The sequence below is a fragment of the Mauremys mutica genome, chromosome 14 (genome assembly GCF_020497125.1).
Source record: "Mauremys mutica isolate MM-2020 ecotype Southern chromosome 14, ASM2049712v1, whole genome shotgun sequence".
Classification (NCBI taxonomy): domain Eukaryota; kingdom Metazoa; phylum Chordata; order Testudines; family Geoemydidae; genus Mauremys; species Mauremys mutica.
The window spans coordinates 32,336,622-32,354,777 of record NC_059085.1 but is presented as its reverse complement, the minus strand read 5'-3'; the positions used below and the strand labels follow the sequence as shown (position 1 = coordinate 32,354,777).

The 18,156-nt window shown below is 37.9% G+C and overlaps 1 protein-coding gene across 3 annotated transcripts in view; it reads right to left on the bottom strand.

Annotated features, from left to right (window-relative positions):
• CDH8 (cadherin 8) overlaps positions 1 to 18,156 on the bottom strand; it is a 211,005-nt gene that overhangs the window by 31,993 nt on the left and 160,856 nt on the right. For 2 of the 3 annotated variants that reach the window (XM_044987732.1, XM_044987733.1), the window contains exons 9-10: positions 12,036 to 12,157; positions 3,329 to 3,446 (exon numbers count right to left, since the gene is read on the bottom strand). In XM_044987732.1, the coding sequence (XP_044843667.1) occupies positions 3,329 to 3,446; positions 12,036 to 12,157 (240 nt within the window). Of the gene's footprint in view, positions 1 to 3,328; positions 3,447 to 12,035; positions 12,158 to 18,156 lie in introns of those variants that run through there. The other variant, XM_044987734.1, reaches the window with a different exon arrangement.

Genomic DNA, 18,156 nt, shown 5'->3' with positions numbered 1-18,156 from the left:
ACTCAGGAACTGAAGTTTTGGGCTCAGACAGAATGGAAGAAAATCATTGTATATTGTTTGCTGAGAGATGTTCTATGGGCTTTAGCAAGATGCATGAGGTTCCTGATGATGTTCAAGATTACTTTGCTAGTCTAGCCATCAAAAAGGCAGTAGAGGTCCCAATGAGTTACTTCAGGATGTCTTGTCTATGGAAGAGATTGTAAATATGCAAATTTACCAGATAGAAAAGACAAAAATCTTGTCATGGTGCCTGTAAATCATTTCACAGGAACAAAATGTAGCTATGAACACTGGCCAATTTCTGTAACACATAATGTATTCGGGGGGGGGGAGGGGAGGAAGTGTTTTGCTGTGTGCAAATGAAGGCCCAACATAATGTCAAAAGGTCAATTAAAAACATTTAGTAAAGACAGGTTTTAGCCTATTAGAATATCACTCGTCACCTGTGCAGCACAGTTAAGACAGCTCACAAATTGTTAGATCACCTGGTGACAGTCTGGAAGGCTTAAAAGTCATATTAGCCCCAAGGGGATGAATTAAAGTGGATTGATAGTCAGAGGTTTTTGTAAGTATGTTACAAGAACAAACTCAAGCCGATACGACTATGTAGCCTTTCTTTATTATTTGGGCCAGAAAATATGCCCCTGTCAGAAACAAAACCACTCAGCTTTGATTTCCACAACAGATGTCAAACTGCATTGGTTGAGTGCTAGTGCCAAGAGAAGAGATCAATTAAAACTACTGCTCCTTCAAATATAAAGGTGTCTGCCAATCCCAAAAATGCCTGTGCAGCACAAAGGAAGCAATATTAGAGAGTAAGACAGTTTCAGAAAGACCCTAGAAAAGTGGTGGTTTTGTGCAGCATTGTGCTTCACAGAGTATGGAGAAAGGCAAGAAATGCTCAAAAAGAAATTAAATAAGCATAAAGAAAAGGAAAACATAAATGTAGTAAGTTTATAATTTTAAAAATGCATTTGTAGCTTAAGAAGTCACTGAGACACTGGTCTTAATTCCACATTTAGTAATGCTCAGGAAATACTCTAACAGTCACCAAAGCTATTCCTGACTTGCAGTATTACACCAAAAGCAGAATTTGGACCAATGAGTTGAATTTTATAGGAACAAAAGAGTAAATTCATCAGGCATAATCAGTCATGCTGCCTGTGAAGATAGAGAACATTTTATAAGTCATCCTTAAGCATTGATGATTCACTGGCTTGACTATGTAAGGAGCTTTTATGGCTCTGTCCACATAGATGCTGGGAGTGAGTTTCGCAGCTTGGGTGGACAGAGTTGTGTTTATGGAGCTTGCACTAACATGCTAAAAATAGCAATGTGGATTTTCTGGCTCAAGCTGGAGCTCAGGCTCTGAAGCCAAGGGAGGGGGGTGGACTTCAGAACCCAAGAACCAGAGCAATGTTTTCACTTCTATGTTTAGCATGTTAGCCTGAACCTCACTAACATGAGTCTGTATAGACATATCCTCTGTGATATGACACCTTGTCTCACCTCAGCTATATTATCCCAATTTTGGATTTGGCAAGAATCCTTCCTGTATAAGTGAAGATTCGTTCTAGCAGATAAATTTGGATTATTTTAAACAACGAGAAGTCTTGATAAAAACATGCTTAAAGGGTGTATGTTATAAGTATGTTTAAAGGGAATAATGTTATTAGGCACAAAAAGATTGCTGTAACTGTATATCCTCACATGGAATTTGCAAACTTTTATTCCTTAATGGGTATGAATTTGTTATACAAAGAAAAAGTGTAGTGGATTTATGATGATTATTATTAAAACGTTAATTATAAAACAGTATCTCTGTTGTACACAAGAGTGGGATGTTGAAAAGAATATTAAGGCTCCACTCCTTGCCCCATACTGGTCAATGGGAATTTTGCCATTGACTTCAGTTGGAAGCAAGAGTGAATCTTAAAAGGGTAATAGATTGGAGCAGGAAGGTTAATTAGTGATATGAGCGGATAGTCTAAGCTCAAAAACAGAAATGTAAACATCTTTGTTTATTTGTCGTGCTGTGGAAGGCAATCCACTGCTTATGGGAGCGTCATATTTAGGGCACTTAATTCAAATGTTTTATGAATTTTGGATTATGAAGAAGGGTTTTTAGTCACTTTATTTTCTATAATGAATGTACTAATTAAGAATACAGTCCTATAAAGACTCTTTCATTTCTTTTGTAAAGATACATTCATAAGAATATATATAAACTTAGAGTGAATAATGCTACAATAAACATATCCAAAAAGAGAAAACTATGATACTTTTAAATAGGTTCAGAAATTTATTTTTTATAAGGCCATATTTAATCAAAGGAGTACCAACATATTCTAGCTGTAGCAGCCAGTGAAGTAACAATTGGTATGAAAATGGTGTTTTCTTCTTAAATGTTTATACATTTCCTTTATACACACAAATCAAATTTCATATTAATACTAACAAGGCTGACTAGCAGGTTTTTATTTCCTTCATAATCATTGCACAAACATGATATAGAGACTGAAATACAGGATGCAATGTTATGAGAAAGAAAACCCTTGCCTGCCATACGAATACCTAGGAATGCACTGTTTATAGAATTATTGTGACCATTTCCAGCGCTCTCTCTAGATGACCTTCAGGTATAGCTGTGTGCCAAGAACAAGGATCAGACTGAATTTATTACTCAAAAAAAGTAAAATGGATTGAATTTGTTTTCTTCTTCCCGCCCCCCGCCCCCACACCATGAATGAATTCCACTTCTATCGTATTACACAATGAGACTATGCCCTTCCAGAAGTGCTATAAAACAGCAATTCTAATACAAAGTGCCCTTCAAGACTTTGCTGTTAGAACCTGTTAAACAGTAGTACGTCAAAATCTGTATACAGACACCAAGCTGGCTTAAAACGTGTTTCCCTTTGGGGATTTAGTAAACATTTAGTTAGATGTCCCTGACTAGATGTGAGCCAATGTGGGTTCAATATTTATTTATCAGCATAGTTTTAACCGCTTATTTTACAATCTCTCTCTCTGCTATCTCAAAATCAATAAAAGTATAGTACAAATTAAATCCCTCTGTTCAAGTTTTATGTAACCCAAGAAGTTATTTTCTGGATCTAAATTCTGTTTTCATTTTAGTTTTCATCTTATCTATTGTACAGATATTGGAAATAGCTGAAGATGTGTAATTATGGTACCATTACACAGATAAACCACATTCTAATTGCTCAAGTGACAAATTGGTAAAGTAAATGGAAGTTAACCAAGCAATGCAAAAGAGAAATAAAATAAGTTACACAGTGCCGCACTATATACGTTTTATATTTACCTTCATTTTTCTTGATGGTGAAATTCGGATTGTTGACCATTTCAGGAAGAAGACTATATAGAAAAAAATGTCCATTTTTAGGATCATCTTTGTCAATGGCACTGACAGTTTGAATTACCTGCAATAGAAAAGGGTTACATAAAATCTACAGCCTCAACGTAAGTTCTATTGATCACCAACACAAGGTTTTATTAATTAATCTGCTATATATAAAGACACTGAAAATCTGCATTCACTGAGGGAAAGGACATTCTTTATTATATGGATACATTCTGATTTCTACTTTCACAAGTGTAAGAACCCTCCCCCACACATACCTAAACTTCTATGTGGACTGCCCAGATCGTATAGAAATGTAGGGCTGGAAGAGACCTTGGGAAGTCATCAAATCCAGCCCACTGTGATAAGGGAGGACCCAGTAAACCCTAGACCACCTCTAACAGGTGATTGTCCCACCTATTCTTAAAAACCTCCAATGATGGGGCTTCCGAAACCTCCCTTGGAAGCCTATTCCAGAACCCAACTACCCTTAACATTAGAAAGATTTTCCTAATATGTAACCTAAATTTCCTTTGCTGTAGATTAAGACCATTCCTTCTTGTCCTACCTTCAGTGGATATGGACAACAATTGATCACATTCCTTTTTATAACAGCCCTTCACATATTTGAAGACTGTTTTCAGATGCCCCCGCAGTCTTCTTTTCTCAAGACTAAGCATGCCCATTTTTTGTAACCTTTCCTCATGTGTGGTAGCCTCTGAGGCATTGTGCCTCCTGGGATACTCATGGTTTGATATAGCTTTGCACAGGAATGTGCCTAGAACATTCCAGCCATAAAACTCCCTCCCCCACCATTCTCTTCCCCCTGAGCTGAACAAAGTTCTTAAAAATGTACCTTTTTGTGTAAAATTTTGTATATCTAATATCAACCTAACAGTGATGTTTTTAAGTTAGAATAAAATTTGATCAGCCATTTCAGAATGTATGGAATTGCAAAAACAATCAAAACCTTTTCTTCTTTTAACAAAATGCTTACCAATTCTTGCGCAAAAATCCCCACAAAACTAGTTTTGAGTTAAACTTAGGATGCTTTGCACATTGTCCAGAATATGGCATTATTTTAGCTAAGTTTGGTGGGGAAGATTGTTTTTAAATAACAAAATTAGGAAAATTTGAAAAGCAACTGCACTTATTCTGCACAACTTCTATATTCAGTGGTGTATATGGAGTGCTAGCACTGCAGGTACAGTTGCTGACCTTCCTCCAGGCCAAATGGGATTGCAAAGGACAGGGGAGAATAATATAAGAATACAACACTTCCAGAAAAGTAGGAGAGGAATTTAATGGGGTTTAAATTCTGGGATAGATTTAGTTGATTCCAAATATTTTCCCATCAGAAGAAGTGGAGACAGGGAGAGATAGGGACCTAGACACAGGTTTTAGGGCCTGATACTACTCTCTTGAACTCAATGGGAATGTTGCTGTTAGCTTCAATTGATGTAAAATCGGACACTTAATGAGTATTATTTAAATTTTCATTTCCTCACTGAAGTCAATACAACTTTTCTCTTATTGCTTTATTGCCAAAAAAACCCCAAACAAACAAAACCCTCATAATAACAACTGAAAATGTGAAAATCCATCCTGAGACAAATATATTTAAGAGTCACAAAAAGTTTCAATTAAAAGAAAAGAGCAGTATGTTTGGATATGATCTTACTCATGAGGAGGGACTTGAATGAGCCTGAATGCCCAGCTTTCAAAGTTAGCCAAAGATCAATATTTTCAAGTTTCTGGCATGGAGGAATAACCACTAACTGGTGTTTTACATTCCTTATGCCTCAGTGAGAGAGAATAGCTTGATAACAAATATTTATCACAATGCATATATTACATATATTATCATAGTCATGATCATTCTCTTCCCTATTCCTCCCCACAGAGTGGGAGCAGGAATTAAAGTCTTCCATATAGCACAACAGATAGTTAGACAGGGCAAACAGCAGTACATTAAATACATTAAGTGTGTGTGTGTGTGTGTGTGTGTGTGTGTGTGTGTGTGTGTGTGTGTGTGTGTGTGTGTGTGTATATATAGTTAGATATAGATACAGACACATTAACACTTTTTGGTATGATGTTGTATAAAATTTTTATAGGCATGAATTTGGGATGATCTCATTCTCATGCCATCAGGCATTCTGAATAGGTCAAATATTTTACAAAGCATCTATTTGTAGAAATGTTTTACAAAATTTAATATACCTATATAATAATCTTGACGGATTGTCAGTCTGTCTATCAACCTGAAACCTTACCCTAGAATGTCTATTGAGTCAGTGTGAAGTGATGAAAATAGCTACAATCATAGCTGAGAGCTCTTTTTGTTTAGAACAGTGGTTCCCAAACTTGTTCTGCCGCTTGTGCAAGGAAAGCCCCTAGCAGTCCAGTCGGGTTTGTTTACATGCCGCATCCACAGGTTCAGCCAATGGCAGCTCCCAGTGGCTGCGGTTCGCTGCTCCAGGCTAATGGGAGCTGCTGGAAGTGGCACAGGCCAAGGGACCTACTGGCCGCCGCTTCCAGCAGCTCCCATTGGCCTGGAGCAGCGAACCGCAGCCACTGGGAGCCGCGATCGGCCGAACCTGCGGACGTGGCAGGTAAACAAACCAGACCGGATGGCTAGGGGCTTTCACTGCACAAGCAGCAGAACAAATTTGGGAACCACTGGTTCAGAATATCACGAGGTTTGATCACCACCGGGCTTCACAGTTTGTTACGATTCAGTTTTTAAGTTATCAGCCATTTTTCAACTCACAAATTTTCCTTTATTCAAAATGGTCACCATCTCCTATTACTGTCAATAGGCCTAAAGTCAGTAAAATGGCTGTCATTTCCCTACAGACTAACTGTATGTGGAAGTAAGGCTTATCTTAATAGCTCAAGGGGTTAGGAGGGGGGTAGGGATAATTCAGTGGTTTGAGCCTTGGCCTGCTAAACCCAGGGTTGTGAGTTCAATCTTTGAGGGGACCACTTAGGGATCTGGGGCATAAATCAGGCAGGGGGCTGGACTCAATAACCTTTTGGGGTCCCTTCCAGTTCTATGATAAGTATATCTCCATATTAAAGTTGGCTGCCACCTCGCACTGTTTTCAATGATACTGAACCTATGCCCACATGGAAAATGGCTACCATAATTCAGGAGACGAAACAGGACACAGGGACTGAGAGGGGCAGCAGAGACACTGTGACAGGTGAATGGGGAGAATGAGAGGGAGTATGGCACTGGGGAAAGCAGGATGCAGATTACGGCCTGGCAGGGAAATGGGGTGCATTGGTATGTGGGGGAAATGCAGAAGATAATAATGGGGATATGGAAGATGGAGGAGATAGAATGGCAGCTCCTCCAGCCTGTGGAAGGGGAGTCCCTGTGGAGCAACAAGGGGTAGGGTGTGTTGAAATGCATCTCTCACAGACTGACTGTGAGTAACAGGATTGTGGCAAGAGGAGCCATCACAATGAAGCAAGATGCTCCTCCAGTCCAGCAATGTTCAGTGCTGGGCACGCAGGCAGAGCTCTCTGCAAGAGTCTTGGGGCTAAGGACAGAGACCTACCCCACCACTGAGCATTGTCTTCACCTAAGGCCCCAGGCAGCAGCAAGCATCAGAGTGGTGCTGGGTCTAAACAACTGAGAGGGAGAATGGTATGTCTGAGCTAGGTGATATAAGCCATAGTTCTCACATGTGCTTACATTGTAATTTGATGGTGTGCACATTTTATATTTGTATACTTTGTTAGTTGCCTAATATTTTCTTCCAGTAGTCACTGTGGCTTCACAGGAATTGACAAATTACACCCAGGCTTTCAGCTAATTCTATTTATTTTATATATAGGGTTAACTTTTACATCCCTCCACTTGCAAAGATTTAGCTGCCATAACTTCAAATATATAGTGCTCAAGGGGAAACAAAAATACCTATAAAATAACCTAAAGTAGCTTTTCACTACATAAAAAGTATCCCAATTAAATAATTGTATCAGGGACTCTCCAAGGCTAGAAGCAAGTGTTGTCTGTCCCACTGCAAATATAGGATTTTCCCTTTTCCAGAGGTGTTCAGTTCCAATTTCTCTCTCTGCAGGTTTGTAAAACATCAGACCTTGTCTCTAGCTCAGGACTGAATATTGCCGATCATGGATCTTAAAGAAGTGGAGGTTGGAATGGAATTCCAATTTTTGGAGGAAACAAAACATTGTTGTGCAAGGTTTTTTTGTTTGTTTGTTTGTTTTTTAACTGAGACTTTTTGAAACTTGGAGATTTAGAATGTTATTGGAAGACATAATGGGGAGATCGATTAGTGGGCAGAGTGAAATTTAGGTGCTCAAGTGTGCATGATAAATTCAATTTATCACGTGTATGCAATTTAAATATCTTGCTGGTTGCCTAACTGTAGTTCTTTCCAGTGTTATGTGGGAGAATTGGTTCTAATTATTTCTCTCCTTTTCCAGGGTTTCAATGAACTAAAAGTCACTAGCCAGGCACCATAGTGCCATGAACTTTTCAGCTCTCAGAAACTATGCAAGATAGTTCAGGTCATTATTTAGATTGGAAATCTTTGAGAAGTGGAATCTGTGGGCACATACATTGTTTTTTGTGCCCAGATTTGATGCTTCTCAATCTCCTATGAAACTTATTCCTTACATTGAAATTATTCTCACCCACGTTATCATTTTTTTATAAATACACACAACAATATAGTCAAAACTTAGCATTAACAAAATGTTACAGTTGTTATTTTACTAGCACAAGCCAAGAATTTAGGAGTTAGCATTCCCATAGCAACCTTACTCTACTCCTTTCTATGTATGCATTACAAAAGGATTTTCTTCAGCTTATAACATATGTGCAGTAATATTAACTGCTTTGTGGTTGACCTGTCCTCCTGTTTCCTCACAGGATTTTCAAATAATTCTGAACAGCACAATAAGGAACTCCACAGAATAAAATTGGTTCATAAAGGATAGTTTTAAAACCTCTGACTTACTGATGCATATATGTCAGGTTGCTACCCTTAAGGTTGCTGAATTCCTCAACATTTTTCCACATAAAATTTCAACCTTGATTTTCTGTTAACAAAGTTTGTGCATGTAATTTTGTATGTATATATTTTAAGGAAGAGAGCACTAAATTAACATTTTACCTAACAGGCATATCTGAATTGAAATTAATAGCATAGGTATCCCACAGGATTGCACATCGTTATATTCTGCAACCTTGTATTACATTCCTGCAAAGCCACAGATGCCTAAAATTATAGCATTCCTAGAAGAGTATCAGTATAGTAATAGTGAATGCTATTGAAAGGTAAATAGCAAAATCTTGCAAATATAATGTACCTATCTCTGTATGATTTTAATGCACAGCATAGTTTTAATATACTCAAAACATACCAGAGCTAAGCAGCATTACAGAGTATGGTTTTATGTGAATACAAAACTTTGCATTGGTAGAAAATGGGAGGAAAGGCATTCTCAAAATTAAAATCTAGTTTCTACTATTTGTAACCCTCGCCATGACTAGAATATCACAGACGCCAAAACTTTCACAGAAAGTGTGCTGTTCAGGAACACTTTGGGTTACAATTGAACTATCCTGCAGAGTCTCAGAAACTTAGAAGTGGACCACTGGTCTTTGCAATTGTCTCCATGACTATGCAGCTAGAACCCACCTTCACCAGTAGCATGGTCTTCCCCTCCCTCACATGGGACTGGCTGATACTTCACACTATTAATACAACTAAGTAGAATCAAGTTAGAGACAAAATGTCTCAGAAAGTTGTATTCTATTTTAAACTAGCCTGGACCTAAGGCCTATGGGCTTGCTGGGTCTACAGTAATTTGAACTTTGTAGCTAGAAAGTGATAATATCAAAGGCATAAACTGCTTTTCATTCAGTTGGAAAATGCCTTGACAATGAATCAGATTTTTCCCTCAAAAATACATTTTTAGTATTTTCCTGTTGTATGTAAAATGTACAAAGAGCTACACACATACATGTGCGCACACACTTTTTCTATCTTTCTATCTAGCTTTAAGTTTTGTATTTTGCTGTTACAGATTCGGAATAAAAAGCAAAGAAAATTCATCTGGCAATATTATACAACAGTTTTTAATACATTCTGTCACGTCACCAGCAGCCGTGCTTGCCACTCTCAATTGTATCATGACCCAAAATAGAAGACTTGGAAAACTGAACTGTAATAGATGGTTCAGTCAATATATTTAGGGACTGCAAATAAGGTTTGGTAAAAGGTTCAGATGTAATCTTTTCCCTTAAGGTGATTCAAATTCAATTTGAACTTAGTTTTAAGTTAAACTGCAAATGTAAATATCCTGATGTAGCTTAAAGCTATCGCACCCTTTCTTCACATGCAACGATGCTGCTTTAAAATTTTAAACACCCAGCTAAATTAGGATTTAGATGCTATGTATTACAGCCGTCACTTTCTCATATTAACCTTCTTATGGCTTGGAGATGTAGCATTATTTCTACTTCAGTTTTTTAAAAAAAGAAAGAAAAAAAATGAAAACCTTGACTTGTCAATATGTTTATTTGCAAAATGTTAACAGAATACTAAAAGTAAAATATCAGCCACTGTATTTGTTGAGATTTTGTGATGAACTGTGTGCTGCGCAGTATGACACTGCTAATTTAGACCCTGCTCCTGCAAGTTACAGTGCAATGGTGGATACTTGCACCTGCCCTGGGACAAAAAATGGAGAATAAGTTGCAGAATCAGGGCCACATGCCCCAGTGTGGGAATTAGGAGGATCTACTATTTCATAGGATTCTCTGTCTCTTCTCTTACTAATGTTTGTAGTACTCTGATACTACGGTGGTTAGGGCAGTATAGAGCTGGTTACATTTTTTTATAACATTTTAAAGTGTTCATGAAAAAAATTGTAAGTGATTTTGTCAGTGTTGTTACTCGTTTTCCACCAGCTGTTTGAGTTTTTTAATTTAAAATTTTGGAAAAAAAGAAATTGTGGGGTTTTTTTTCACCCAACTCCAATGTGGTACAAATGCTGAAATAGATGGATACTAAAACCAATTCAGAATATATCTTTCTCATTTCAAGCTACATCTAGTACATGTTCACATTTTGAGAACAGTCACTGAGCTTTAGATGAGGATGTAATCATTAGCATAATACAATATTGGAAACAGAGATTATGGGGATCTAAAATCCACTCTGAAATTTGGGAGTATAAATATCAATATATTCTCTGGAAAGAAAATAGCCTCTAAAAGGAGACATTACAATCATCTTATCTTCAATGGTTATAAAGAATGTTTACTACTCAAATGATGCATTTGTGACAGTAAGGGAAAAAAGCAGCTGGAAGGTCAAAACATTGATCTTTTACAACAATCAAATCTTGGCACCAAAAGGTTCCCAAACTACTACTAAAATAAAACAATTTCTGATTCTATTGTCAGGTAAGATGTTTTGGCAAATAGTGAGTTTAATGCCTAACACCCACATGAGGCACAAGAATAGTTGGATTAACAACTCTAGTGTCATGCTGTCAGCTGCTGTTTATTTAAAATTAAAATGTCACTACCCAGAATAAATTATGTAGTTGAAAAACAGTGGATTTCTATAACACAGTACTTCACAAGCTGGACAAAAATGATTATATTTCATTTGTTCTGTATCACTTTATGTAAGGTTATGTCATACTGAAATTGCATGTGATGTACTCACCCTTAACTCTTTATATTTCTATGTAATGAAGGACACATTTTACAATGCTTGGAGGTTTGATTTACTTTGAAGAAGACCTTAAAAGTTAAAATTCACTTCTTAAACATAACCAAATTTATCTGACCTTTTTGAAGTCTCTTATCCCTTCCTGGCGTGCATCCTTCTTCTTTCCTCAATACATAGTCCATTTCACCAAAATCAGAAGATGCACCCCACCAAATGTCTCTGAGACTACATTCCTGAACCAAAACCTTCCAAAACTCTATCCATACACATTGTTAAGGTCCATGCTTTTGGTCCCAGTTGTGACACACACTTTGATGTTTCATTATATATTCAGAGGTTTCTCCTTCCTCCTCATAATAAATTGCTTCCAGACACAAGTGAAACCTGAGAACTCTAGAGCAATAGAAGAAAACAACTTGCCCAGAAAAGACTGCCAAACTACATGAGATGGATATTTATCATAGCTGAGAATCAGGAAGAGGGAAGGTCTTCTTAAATGACCTCTTTTCACCTAACATACTGTTTGAGTTAGGCCCACCATAGTTTGGCATTTGAACAGAGATTCAGGCAGGTTCATAATGTTCTCCAATCAAGGACATGATCTTGTTAGGTGCTGTTGATCTCCCTGAACTCCTACTGAAGTCAATGGAAGTTTAAGAAACTCAGCACCTTACAGGATCAGGCCCCAAGCTACTTATCTTTATTTCAAACCTCATCATTTTGATTATAAATAAAGCAATTAGGTTTCTCCTAAACGGTGACTAATAATAGCTCATACATCTGCAAAGGCAAATATTTTGAGATAAAGGGTGTGTTAGCTCAACATTACATTCCAGACAAAATCTAGGTAATTTGGAGATACGATACAACTCACATTTGCTGACAGATTACTGGGAGAATTTACAAAAATTACACAGCATCAACAACATGGAGATATTTACTTGTCCAGGCTTCCCATTCTCACATAAAAAGGCGTCATGCTCTGATGCAAACTCAGGAGCGTTGTCATTTACATCAAGAACTTTGATAGCCACAGGCACTCGGGATACTTGACTGTGGTTCCCTAAGAGAAGAAAACATAACATAAAAGGTAAGAATATTTAATTTGGGACTGATGCCATAAAGGGCCCAAGATATAAACGCTTCCATATAGAAAGTGTACTGTGCCCATTCTCAATCTTTGCTTAATTGGGGTCCTTTCTTCGCAATGGATTATATAATTGGAGCAAAAGATAAAGATGAATAGTCAGTATTTACTGAAGGGAGGAAAAAGCAAATAAATCCCTACTGCAAACAGCACTTGTTGTTAGACCTTCTCAGCCTAAATTACTAGATTTTTCTCTGATGAAGTTTGTATTGTTTTATTGATAAACTCCATTATGCCATGGAAAGAGAAGGCTGTAAACAACATAGATTATTTCTTTGTTTATCTTTGGCAGAGCACAGGGCATTTTACTCAATTAGTTGTTCTGAGTGCACATCTATTATTGCTTCATTGCAAATACGATTAATTTTGAGACCGAATTGGGAGAGAGATGGGTTGCAGGCTTGACGTTGACGATACTGGATATTACTTGAGATTATCAAAGCACTCTGATTCATTTATTGTTGACCAGAAAAGTGGCCTATGAACTTCTTAGTTTTGTGAAATAAAGCCCCATCATTTTTAATATTAAACTATTTTGCATAAGGTTCATCAGTGTACATTGCAAAATAACCTTGTTAAGCTCTTTGGAAAGCTGAGCTAAAACAACAATTGGAGTTTTACTTTGACCGAAATTTACAGACAGATTTTATTGTCCTCACTGAATTAGAGTGTGTGTGTGTGTGTGTATTTTTGAGACAATTAATAACTTAGAATATCTGATCTTATGACTATTTTCCCTAAATAGCAAATATATGATTTATTTACCAGAGTGATTGTCAAAATAGTTATTATAATGGTTAGAAAAATATGTTATAAACCATAATAGTATTTCAGTAGCCTAATGCTAGCTTCATAATCCAGCTATGAATCATAGAATCATGGAAGTGTAGAACTGGAAGGGACCTTGATAGGTTTTCTAGTCCCGTCCCCTGCACTCAAGACAGGACTAAGTATTATCTACACTATCCCTGACAAGTGTTTGTTTAACCTGCTCTTAAAATCCTCCAATCATGGCGATTCCACAACCTCCCTAGGTAATTTAATCCAGTGCTTAACTACCCAGTGGGAGCCGCGGTCGGCCAAACCTGCGGACGCGGCAGGGAAACAAACCGGCCTGGCCCACCAGGGTGCTTACCCTGGCGGGCCATATGCCAACGGTTGCCGATCCTCGTTTAAGCCCATTGCTTCTTGTTCTATCCACAGAGATTAACAAGAATGACTGCCCTGCACCTTTAAACGGGAGGCTGAGGGGGAGGGGGCTGTGGCTGGCTGGCTGAATGAATGAAGGGAACAGTACTTTACGGCTGGTGGAGGAGGGGGAGATGAAAACTGCCACAAAAAGAGTCAGCCTGGTTGCTGACTCATCTTCTGGGAATGTAGGGTTTAAAAGGGGTAGCGCTGCACCTGAAGCCTCCCTGTTTACATGGACCAGCCTGAAGCAGGACCCACCCTCCCTCCCTTTTAGATGGTAAAATACAAGGTTTTTACTTGATGGGGCATTACACTAGCGCCCCTTTCTTTGGGGGACTGGGAAGGAATTTTTCCTTTACCACCAGATTGGTTTGGGTGCAGTTGGGTTTTTTTTTTTTGCCTTCCCCACAGTGGGTTCAGCAAGGGCTCTGTTCATGCATGGCATGATGGGCAGTAGGCTATATGTTGCAACTCATTATTTAAGTGTAGGGCAGATGTCCAGTGTAGGTACTCCATAGGAAAGGTGACTGGATAAATTGCTTGGAAAAGGACTTAAAAAGAGGTGTTCCTTAAAGGAATGAATGAGGAGCGGATCGGGACTCCTGTGATTGGTATGACAGGGAGCCAACCTCCCATTCTTATAGCTCATCTTAACCCTCCTATGGGGGGTTTGCCACTGAAGAAGAAAGCGCTGTGGTGGAACTGCTGACGATCACCGCTTCCCCTCCCCGCCTCCTGGGGCGGCAAAAACCCTGGAGCCAGCCCTGCCCATGTCAAATATCTCCTGTTCTTCTTTCAGCATAGCCAAACAATAATTATTCTCCCTCCTCCTTGTAAAAACCTTTTACGTACTTGAAAATCATTATCATGTCCCCCCTCAATCTTCTCTCCTCCAGACTAAAGAAACCCAATTTTTTCAATTTTTCCTCTGAGGTCATATTTTCTTGACCTTTAATAATTTTTGTTGCTTTCCTCATGGCTTTCTCCAATTTCTCTACTTCTTTCCTAAAATGTGTCACCCAGGACTAGATACAATACTCCAATTGAGGCGATATCAGTACAGAGTAGTGCAGAAGAATTACTTCTCATGTCTTGCTTATAACACTCTTGCTAATACATCCCAGAATGATGTTTGCATTTTTTGCAAAAGTGTTACACTGTTGACTCATATTCAGCTTGTGATCCACTATGACACTTAGATTCCCTGCCACAGTACTGCTTCCTAGGCAGTCATTTCCCATTTTGTAAGTGTACAACTGATTGTTCCTTCTTAAGTGGAGTACTTTGCATTTGTCCTTATTAAACTTCATCCTATTATTATATTACCTTATTTTACATCATTTTTCCCAATTAAGTATCAACACTCTGAAGATCTACCTACTACATGAGTTCAATTAAGAGCCTGTTTCAGGCAAAACTCATTATCCAGAACAGAAGTTTTGCCTGAGTAAGTACTGAAGAATCAGTTCCTTTCAGGAAATTGCAGGTTAAAGAACAGGCAGGTTTTCATGATAATGATGGAACCTTAATTAATAACTATATCAGATACCACAATAGTAATATTTTCCTCTTTTTAGCACCAGTCATTCAAGAATGTCTAAGGATGTCAAAATGCTATTTAATTATCACAACATCTCTGTGAAGTACAAGTATTATTATACCCATTATAGGGCAGGTAAACTGAGCCACAGAGAGTACGGCTACGTCTACACTACCCGCCGTATCGGCGGGTAGCGATCGATTTTTCAGGGATCGATATATCGCGTCTCATCTAGACGCGATATATCGATCCCCGAACGCGCTTATATCGATTCCGGAACTCCACCACCGCGAACGGCGGTGGCGGCGTCGATATGGAGAGCCCCGGAGATCGATCCCGCGCCGTGAGGACGGGTAAGTTATCGATATAAGATACTTCGACTTCAGCTACGTTATTCACGTAGCTGAAGTTGCGTATCTTATATCAATTTTCCCCTTAGTGTAGACCAGCCCTACATCTCCAAAGCGAGCCTCAGCCCCTGGCAGTGAGCCACAGAGCTTGGGTCTACAGATTTGGGCTCATGGGAGTTGGGCTACTGTGCTAAAACTAGATGTGTAGATGTTATAGCTTGGGCTAGAGTTCAGTCTTTGAAGCCCAGGAAGGAGATTCTTGTCCTCTGAATAAGTGTCTCTAAACATAAACTCCAGGCAGGCGTTTCCAAACAAATGTCGATAAAACCTTTATACTACACCACAGTACAAACCATTCTAGAAATGCCACATATTTTATGAAGGGGGGGGCGTTACTGTACACAAGTTTTATGGAGTTTAAAAAATAAATACTGGGATTATCTTTTATGTCCCTCCACCTGTAACCCAGCTGCCTTAATTACGACGATTCTCAATATACATTGCTCAAAGGGAAGAGAAATTACCCTAAATATATTCACAACATTTCTAAAAATTATCTGAAATAACATAAAAGTGTTTACTTCAAGATTCAAAAGTATGATCTCAGCACATCTTGCAGGGTTAGAAGCAAATGCTTGGTATCCATTGGAAAGCTTGGAACATTCCATTTCCAGCTATATAAGGCACGTGAGTTTACCAGATATAATATATGGTAAATGCTTAATGCTTGAAGCTGCTCGGAGTTAGATGGCCTAGGAAAAGTTCTAGGGGAGATTGTCTCTGGACAGGATAAACTTGTTCCATCAAAAGGTGCATGATAAATGCAATGAATCAAAGTTTCATAAGTCATCATGTTAATAACAACATTGCATTGATAATATGTACACATTCAAAAAGGTTAATATGCAATTCACAAAGCCAAAACATTTTAAGCACATTTTCTTTATCTTAACTTGATAATACATAAACAATGAATGTATTGGCTTTTCAGAATTCTTAGCACTAGTGTCACATTTAAACACTAAAGATTTGCTTTTATCTAAATTAAAGAAACAATGACAGTTCAAATTTTAAAGATATTTCAGAGAAATGTAATTAATTAGAAAAGCTTCTAAAGAAATTATTCATGTCCCTTCTGACTGTCCCCAAAATGTTTGTCTTTCAAGTGAAAGACAAACATTATATTTAAATATAGTATAATTAGAAACTTGATGAGAATTCATTAAAAAAATTAATTTACTAAACACGACAGAGACCCAACTGGTTTGGAAATCTCCAAATAAGGGGATAGCCACTGCTTGTGATTTGGGTTTTTCAGGCTACAATGAAATAAACTGTCATTTAAGAGAAAGAGACAGAGGTTTACATATTGCTTACATTGATCACCAATTTTTGTCATTATCACTCTAAGCCATTCCTCCTTGTTATCACCTCAAACACTGCATTGTCTTTTCACTTATGTACAGTGCTTTCCAGAACAAATAACTATTAAAATAGTGAAAACAAACTAAGAAATACTAAGTAGACACATAGATCTACATTAGGATGAATACATTATGAATATAAAATAGTTAACGTTTCTTTCATATTCCTGTTTTGGCACCTCCAGCATACACCTCTTTCTCTATGGCAAAGCACTTGTATGCAATTAATCAGACTCTCAAGTTCAAACCTGTCTGTTAGCTATAGCCCAATATTCTTAGAATCCTCATTCCCTGTTACATATTAGAAAAGCTGTACAGAGTATGATGGGGGCTATTCCTCTGATGCAGCTAATGGATTGTTCCAATCAGTTACTCTGGTGCAAAACTATTAAAGGCAATGAGGTTGCACAGGTGTCATAGAACATCACTAATGTAATGGGATAGAACAGTTTTCACAATAGGCCTAATTTGGCTTCTAAAGGTTTTATTACTGATGATGATGATTATGAACAACAAGAAAAGGCCCGGCTTGATTCTCACAACCTAAGGGAGTTTGCAGGGCTGTCACTTAAAATAAAAGAAATAAAATCATGACTTTGTAAATTAAGTATAATTGATATGGATATCAATGATGTGAACAAGACTCCCACACTGCCATTTTTAGCAAGTCTATTTTAAGAGCTACACCTTAAAGACCTCATTTTCAGTCCAGGTAAGGCACACCCACTTGGTCATCTGCAGGCACAATTGCCACAGACATGTAATCACAATAATTGCACTGCACTTGCAAATTAAGTGCATACACATGCACATGTTGCCTCTATGTAATTACTGAAGTCATCATTGCTGCCTGTGATCTGGAGGCCCTGAACACTTCTGAATTGGCACTGGTGAAAGCAGCCCGACTTCCCACTGTCTAACAAAGTAGACATCAGGAAAGGATGCAACAGTGTCAAGGAGCTAGATGAATCAATTAGTGATAAGTAAACCTGAAAATATGAGAAGGCTCACATGGGTTCAGATCCACAAGTTTAAAGGTTTACCTGAACCACATGTGTCTGAAAAAGGTTCCACTAGAAATTTAATGAAATGTTACTTTATTTCAGCACTCTCTGGAAGTGAACCTGGAAATAAAGGTCAAATCTGGCAGTCCTTACTCAGGCAAACTATCCATTGATTTTAATGGCAAACTTGCTCAAGGAAGGACTAAAAAGGGCTTCAGCATTTGACACAAAGAACAAAGAGATGAGAAAATCAGAATATACCAAATGACCTAATCAAACTTTTCCAAACTTCCAAACATGATCTTTCAGATTTATTTGAGGAATGTGAGTTGGTTGTTATAGCCAAACAAGTTTGCTGACACCTTGAAAAAAATTAGATATAACATTTGAATTTAAAATATTACAG